At 48.7% G+C, this 7,523-nt stretch overlaps 1 protein-coding gene across 1 annotated transcript in view; it reads left to right on the forward strand.

Moving 5' to 3' along the window:
- The first annotated feature begins 41 nt into the window (after nt 1-41).
- SGPP2 (sphingosine-1-phosphate phosphatase 2) overlaps nt 42-7,523 on the forward strand; it is a 162,311-nt gene continuing 154,829 nt past the window's right edge. The window contains exon 1 of the mRNA XM_006890313.1: nt 42-260. Coding sequence (XP_006890375.1) covers nt 42-260 — 219 coding nt within the window. The remainder of the gene's footprint in view (nt 261-7,523) is intronic.

Raw genomic sequence — 7,523 nt, forward strand, 5'->3', positions numbered from 1 at the left:
CGGCAGCGGTCGGCGAGCGCGGAGCGCGGCGCGGGCGCACCATGGCCGAGCTGCTGCGGAGCCTGCAGGATCCCCAGCTGGTCGCCCGCTTCCAGCGCCGCTGCGGGCTCTTCCCGGCGCCGGAAGAAGACCCCCGGGAGAACGGCGTGGGCCCCGCCGAGGGCGCAGCGCGGGACGCTGGGGCCGGGCATCTCCCCGCCGCCAGCGGCAAGTGCGCCCGGGAGCTGGCCAACGGGCTTCGGAGAGCGGCGATCCCGCAGGTAACCGCGGGCAGGTCCGGCCAGCGGGGGAGGGTCGGCCTGCGGACGTGCGGCTCCGGGTCCCTGCGCGTCCTGCCGGCGGGCCGCTGCGGGCATCAGGGGACTACCGTCCACTGCGGCCAGGTGGCGGCCAGGTCAGTTCCAGGAGTCTTGAAATGACACCTCTTGGGAGCCATTGTACCTTTAATAGAAGTAGTTAGATTTGGTGTGTCGTTTCCCAGATATGTAGCAATTATGTAATTGGAAAGAGAAGAAGGGGTGCGCCTAGGCTTCCCTGGGGAGGGATTTTGAGCACTCCACTGGGATCACCCCTTCGCTTCCTCCTCACCACCCGCTTTCCCTATCAGCTTGTTTGGGGATGATGGGAGCTCAGTGCGTCCTTGGCTTTCTGGTGCCCCCAGCTCTCGGGACAGAACTTGAAGTTAGATCTTTTCCAATCTCCGAGGGGTCACCCCGAGTGATGGTGTCCTCGCGGGACCTGCTTCTGCTCCTCTGCAGAGTCCCTGGCCTGCCTCTGCTGTCTGGCGGTCTCCCGCTCGCTGGCACCGTGACTTTGAGCAGATGCTGTCAGGAGGGGGGCGCCCTGGGCGGGAGCCGCTAAGCGAGGTTACACAACCCGCTGCGGCTCTGCGCGCCTGGTGCTGGCGACGCAGCGCGCAGGGCTCTGGGCCCGGACCAGGCTGCAGATGCCCGGGCGGAGGCTGCCCCAGAACGGGGGTGGGGGGGGTGCTGCCCCAGAACGGAGGGCTCCCTGCCTTCCCGCAGGGGAAGGTGGCACCTTTCCTGGGATAGGGGAAGCAAGTCCCCACAAATCAAACAAGAGAGATTCCAACTCTTAAAGCTACATTGTGCTCTTTCTAGAAAGGTTTGGTGATGAGGAACAAGCATTTATGTGACTCTATAGATTTCTAGATCTAATAACAGGCTTTAGATTTAGGAACCTAGCATTGTGAAGACTGAGTGTTGTATTATTGTTGTTGTTATGGGCCATCGAGTCGTTTGCGACTCATAGCGACCCTTTCTATCCTGTGCCAACCTCGCTGTCTGCTGGTGCAGTGGTTAAGGCGCCACATGTCCAACCAAGAGGTCAGAGGTTGGATCCCACCACATGCTCATCAGAAAACACGAGATATTCTGATTCTGTAAGTACTTACAGCCCTGGAAGGTCCAGGAGGCCGTTCTACTCAGTCCTATGGGGTCATTAGGAGTCATTAGGAGTGTGTGTGTGTGTGTGTGTGTGTGTGTTACAGGGAGTTTGAATTACAGAATTTGTTTAAGAGGGGATTGTCCCTCCTAAAGAAACCTGCTACTTTCACCTATCCCCCACCCCCATTTTTTAATTTTTCCTTCCTTGTTCCACATTGTGTTCTGGTAACCCTTGGGTGGGCTGTGAGACCACCCCTCTTCCTCTGGGGTGGAGGCTGAGATATGTGCAGTGACAGTTTCAGGGTGCACAGGTAGAAATGATGAACTAGCTCTCTCTCCACCTTCCACTCTGCCGCCCTCACTCAGGAAGAAGGAGACTGTCTGTACTGGTCTCCTTGGGCTGCTGTAGCAAAACCTCTCCTAGTAGGTGACTGTGAGAACCAAAATGCATTGTTCCTTCCAGAGGCTGGTGGCTGGAACTCAGGGTGTCTCCAAAGACTAGTGGGAAGTCATTTCTTGCCTCAGTTTCTGGAGGCACCAGGCTTTCCTTGGTGGGTACATGCATCTTTACAGCCAGCTTCCCTCTGCCTGGGCCTCTCCCCTCTTTCACTGCTCAGTAGGATTTTTAGACCCACCCTATCCTGTTGTGGCCTCATCTCAATGCTCCTGTTCCCTTTTCAGAAACCTTACCTCAAACAAGGTCATGCTCACAGATGAGGGCTAGCACTCTAGCACATCTTTTTGGGAGGCATCACTCAATCCAATGTAAAATGACTTTACGTTACTCCTGTTAATATGACTGTAGACTCTGGAAAGGCTCCCCTGTGATGCCCTTTAAAAGCAGGACAAGAAAGATAGGCTTTTGGTAGTTGAGGAGTGGGAGCCTTCAATGAGCCAAATTGTGGGTACGTCATACCCGACAGAGGTGAGCAAAGCTGATCACGATATTGCCTCAGAGATAGTATAGATAGAAACAAGGTTTTTGTCACAGCAATGTTGAAAGGAAAATCAATTTGCTCTCTAAACCTTCATTCAAATCACAATAAAAAGTTAATTGAAAAGTCCTGGATAGAAATGTGACATGTGAGGGGAGAAGAGTGAGAATATTTGGTAAATGTGAGGTGGATGAGTGTGTTTAAATGGGTGTGTAGTCGCTTAGGAAGATGAGCAGTTTTGCAAATACGCGTGGAGTTCAGGAAAAAGTGATGACACTTGTCCTCGCTTTGTGGGACTTAGGGACGAAGGAGAAATGGTTCTGCCCAGTCATACTTTCTCCTCCCCCAGCCCTCCGCCTCTCGTCATGTGACTAAGGAGCCCTGGTAGGTCAGTGGTTAAGCGTAACCAGAAAGTTGGCAGTTGGAATCCTCAGGAAGAAAGACCTAGTGCTGTACTCTCATGAAGATTATAGCCTAGGAAATTCCATGGCGTGGTTTTACTCTGTCCCGGGGCATCGAGACTTCAAGTTTGTCTTCAGGAGATTCCTTCACTGGTCTGTTTCTCATTGTTATGGTAGAAAATGTGAGATTTAAACACTCATGCAGTATTGGAGATTGTTATTGTTGTTACTTGCTGTCGAGTTGCCTGCAACTCATAGCAACCCTATGTACAACAGCCCTAAACCCTGCTCTATCCTGTACCAATCTTACCATCTCTGACACACCTACCTGATTACCCCAGTCACTGTCAGTTCATTTCATTGAGGGTCTTCCTCTCCTGCGCAGTCCTTCCACCCTCCCAAGCATGATGTCCCTCTCCAAGGACTGGTCCTGCCTTGCAACACGTCCAAAGTATGTCACACGAAGCTTCGGAATCCTTCCCTCCAAGGAGAATCTTGGTCCCACCCTCTCAAGGATGAACCTGTTTGTTCTAGCAGTCCATGGTATATTCAATACTCCCACACCACACCTCAAAGTCATCAATTCTCCTTCTGTCATGTCTAGTCACTGACCAGCTTTCTGATACATAGCAAGTAATTGCAAAGACTATGACCTGCTTGAACCAGGCCAATCTTTTATTATGCATGGGTCACCAACATCAGTTATTGACCAAACCGTTCTGACTCCAAGGAGACACAAAGATTGGGTTTATATACAGAGATTGGGCATGCGGGTCACACGAAGTTCATTGCAGTTGGCAGCTGAGATTCTTCACATTCAGGAGTTGTTACTGTTCCTGACTTCTCATGGATGTCCCGGTCCCAGGCAGGTGCAGGATGTGGTCAGGGCTTGGTAACCAAATTGGGGCAGCATGTACTAGGGAACATAAACCTTAGCAACACATATTATTGCCAAAATTATTAAGGCGTCCATTTCTTAAAATGGCTGTCAGAACAAAATGACTTCTCTAATGCTTGGCATATAAAATGGCTTTTCTAATGCTTAAATTGCTATTACAATTGCTGTCAAGTTGGAAGCAACTCATAGTTGACCCTCTAGCTGGTTTTCAGGGGTTGTAAATTATATGTGAAAAGATTGCCTAAAGACAGGCCGTTCAGATCCATTAGTGGGACAGCTGTTGGACTTGAACCGCCTGTCTTTAGGTTGATGGCACAGTTCCTTACTCATTAGGCTACCTGTTGTGTGTCATCGAGTTATAGCGACCCTGTGAACAACAGCACGGAACCTTGCCTTATCCTGAGCCTGCGTCACCATCTCGGACCCACATGACCCTGTTGCCACACTGACTGGGTCAGTCTGTCTCCTCCAGGGTCATCCTCTCTTGCACTGACCCTCCAACCTTCATAGCATGGTGTCCTTCTCCAAGGACTGGTCCCCCCGGACAACATGGCCAAAGTATGTGAGATGGAGCTTCAGAATCCTTGCCTCCAAGGAGCAGCCTGTGTGCTCGCTCTTTGTAGCTCTTCCCCCCGCCCCACCCCCAGCCCAGGCTTCTTCTTCACAAGCCTTTACCACATATTGTAAAACTGCATTTGTGAGGATATCTGATTGTTGACTGCCTCCTCCAGAAAACAGGAATCTGAAAGTGCAGGAACTGTCTGGTACTCATTACAGTTCAAGTTCAGACTGCCCGTTTCAGCTCTCCTGGCCAGGCAGATTACCTGGCTTCGACACAGGAGGAGCTGACTACAGCTTGTGACTAAATGGCTACAGGTTGAACTATAAGAAAAGCAATACCTTCTTTATTGAGTGTGAAAATGGAAAAGAAAATGATTTCTCCACTTTAGTGGCACCAGCACATTGAGTTAAGACCTTTCCAATGATGAGACATTGCGGAATTTTGAAGACCCTGGGTCTAATTTTTCTTGCCGCCTGCATTTTTTATATTTATTTTCATTCAGATCAAGTGCGGAAATGATTGAACAAGGGCTTCCTCTTCATATTCTCATAACGCTGCACACTGCTAGTTTAACGATTAACTACGCCTTTTCCACACTTGGGAAGGGCTGGGTTTGGACCCAGCTGCCTTTTCCACACTTGGGAAGGGCTGAGCCCAGCTGCCCCTGAATCTGCATGCTGGACTGGGAATCAGGATTGAATGGAGTTGTCTGGTAGACGTGGATTTCACAGGCGGAAAACAGTTTGTTGAGGACGTCCCGGATGTCCACACAGTCGGGATATCACCTAGTAGACTCCTGAGCCTAAACCTGATTCCCTGGAAAACTTCCTGAGCCGTGTCTTATCTGACTCACTGGGAGCTTGTGAGGCTTGGCAGCCCTTTGAGGCAGGGTTACTGGTTTCCAGGGGTAACCACGGGGTGACATTCTTGGGATGTGTTGCGCTGAGCAGTATCCATGGACAAAGGCCCCATCAAGATTATGTTGCTACTGTGAATAGAGCCATGCTTAGAGCCAAGGTATTTTGATTTCTGTCATCTTTGCAATTAGACTTCAATGCTGTTCCCTTTGGCTTACTTCAGGTGAGAGGTCATCAAAATCATACTGTATTTCATGAATACTTTTTGATAACTGTTTACGCAAACCAGAATTGAGGAGGAGATCAAATAGAGGACTTTTTTTGGAGTCTTTGACATTTGAGATTTTCTCAGTCTCCTAATCTACAAAACCCCACCCTGGGTTTTATTGGTCTGACAAAGTGCCAGGAACAGTTGGGCCTGGCTCTGCCTCTGTGTCCTTGTAGATGGTTCTGAGCCTCTGTTTTCCCATCTACAGACTAAACATATTGGATAGAGCCATGGTTTTAAGCCATGGCTACAAGTTTCAGTTATTTGGAAGACCTGTCAAAATAAAACCCAATGCCCAGGATCCAGGGTGAAAACCAAAGAGAAATAGAATTCCTTCCAGGTAACTCTAACTCCTAGCAGCCCTGTAGAACATGGGTTATGAACCTGTCCTCTTTATGAAAGTGCATTACCAAGTCATTCTCCCAAGGAGTGGCTGGTGAGTTTGAACTGGCGACCTTTGCACTTAATGATTTAGGGTTTGCCCACTGCCAGAAGAACTCCGGGTAGGCAAACCCAGGAAGGTCTAAATTGTCTTCTCCCGGAACCCACCACTCTTCCTGTGGTCACTGTGAGGGTGGAGATGTGGAGAGGCAGCTGTAACAGCCACTGGGACAGTTTAAAAAAAAAGTTATTATTATTTTTATTATTTTTTGTGTATATTGTCAAATCGGATAGGAGGAGATTGTCCCTCCTTCTATAGCAGAGAATCTGGTGGATTTGAACCGCGTGCCTCTGGGATTGCAGTGCAGCTTCTTGCCACTAGGCCACCAGAGCTCCCTGGGACATTATAATCATCCCTTACTGAACTGGTCAAATTCAGGTCAAAAATGACAAAACAAGCTACTTTTTAAAATGCACTTTTTTTGGGTATGTTTCACACTTTCCCTCATTGACATGTTTCATACAATTGTTGCCATACATTGTATTATATAAAATTAATCCCCATTGGACTATGCCCACCATTACCCCCTCTTTTCAGGTCTCCGCTGGATCTTTCCCGTTTCCTTTACCCCTCCTTCCAACCACCAAATTGTGCGACCCCGTAATTCCCCCCTACCCATCCTCACCCCTTTGCTTCCACCCCTTTCCTTCCTTGGACCCCCGTACACACACACACACACAAAAAACCCTCAAAAAACCAAACACCCCACCGTGTATGTGAAAGAAACACAATGTATATGAATAAATACATACCAAAAATATGAAAGATGCACTGTTTGTTATATTTTCTATCTACAGATATCACGTTCAGAGCAGAAGCCTTAGAAAAAGAATCTCAGAATAAATTAACCCCACACCCATTGTACCACTGCCCAGAGATAATTAGTCAGTAGACGCTCAGCCTGATTTTTAATGGCTGTTTTTACTTCATAGCTGATCACACAGTTGCGCTGTTGCAGCACCTCTGGGTTCTTTCCAGATTGTGTGTTAAAAATAATAACATCTTTGTATGCATATGTTCCCACTTATCTCCGATTGTTTATTTCATTGAAATTCCCAGACTTGTTGGTGCTGGGGGAAAGATTTGCATATAGCATGTACTGTGTGCTGCAGATGTGCCCTTCAGAGAGGGCGTGCTTGGATTAGCTGGCTTTCCCACATGCTGTCCAAAATCTAGGATCCCACTGGCTTTAACCTATGGAGAACACAGAGTGCTTCTGCTTCTCTCTCTCCTCCGCTTCCTACACCTTCAAGCCACATTGATTAATTGGCTGTTAGGTTTCTGGGACAGCCTTAGAAGTAAAAAGATAAATCAGAATTGGTTCCTATCACAGATCAAATGCTGCAGTACAGGACACACTAGTATAAACGGATGAGTCATTCTGTGTGGAAATGACAGCAGGGGCAACTTGTCTTCTCAAGGCAAGCCCATGCTGGTTTGGATTGGGTTTAAAGAGTAAGTAGGAGTCAGACAGATGTGAGAGAAGCTTTTCCCTTTACCTGCACTCCCCGTTGCCAGCCCAGAAGTCACGAGGTTCAAGTCCATTAGCTGATCTGCAGGAGAAAAACGGGCAGGTTCCTTCTGTGTGATTTATGGTCTCTGCAAACCTGCTGGAGGTTCAGCTGCGAGTTGGTTCCAACTGGACGTCAACTAACAATGACAACAACACTTGAAGAGGGACGGCTGCTGGATAGATGCTTCCATCCTACAGACAGGCAGTTCGAACCCACAAGCAGCTGCTCCTGGAGACAAAG

Source organism: Elephantulus edwardii, unplaced genomic scaffold (assembly GCF_000299155.1).
Source record: "Elephantulus edwardii isolate Elephantulus edwardi_28Jun2011 unplaced genomic scaffold, EleEdw1.0 scaffold00087, whole genome shotgun sequence".
NCBI classification, from domain to species: domain Eukaryota; kingdom Metazoa; phylum Chordata; class Mammalia; order Macroscelidea; family Macroscelididae; genus Elephantulus; species Elephantulus edwardii.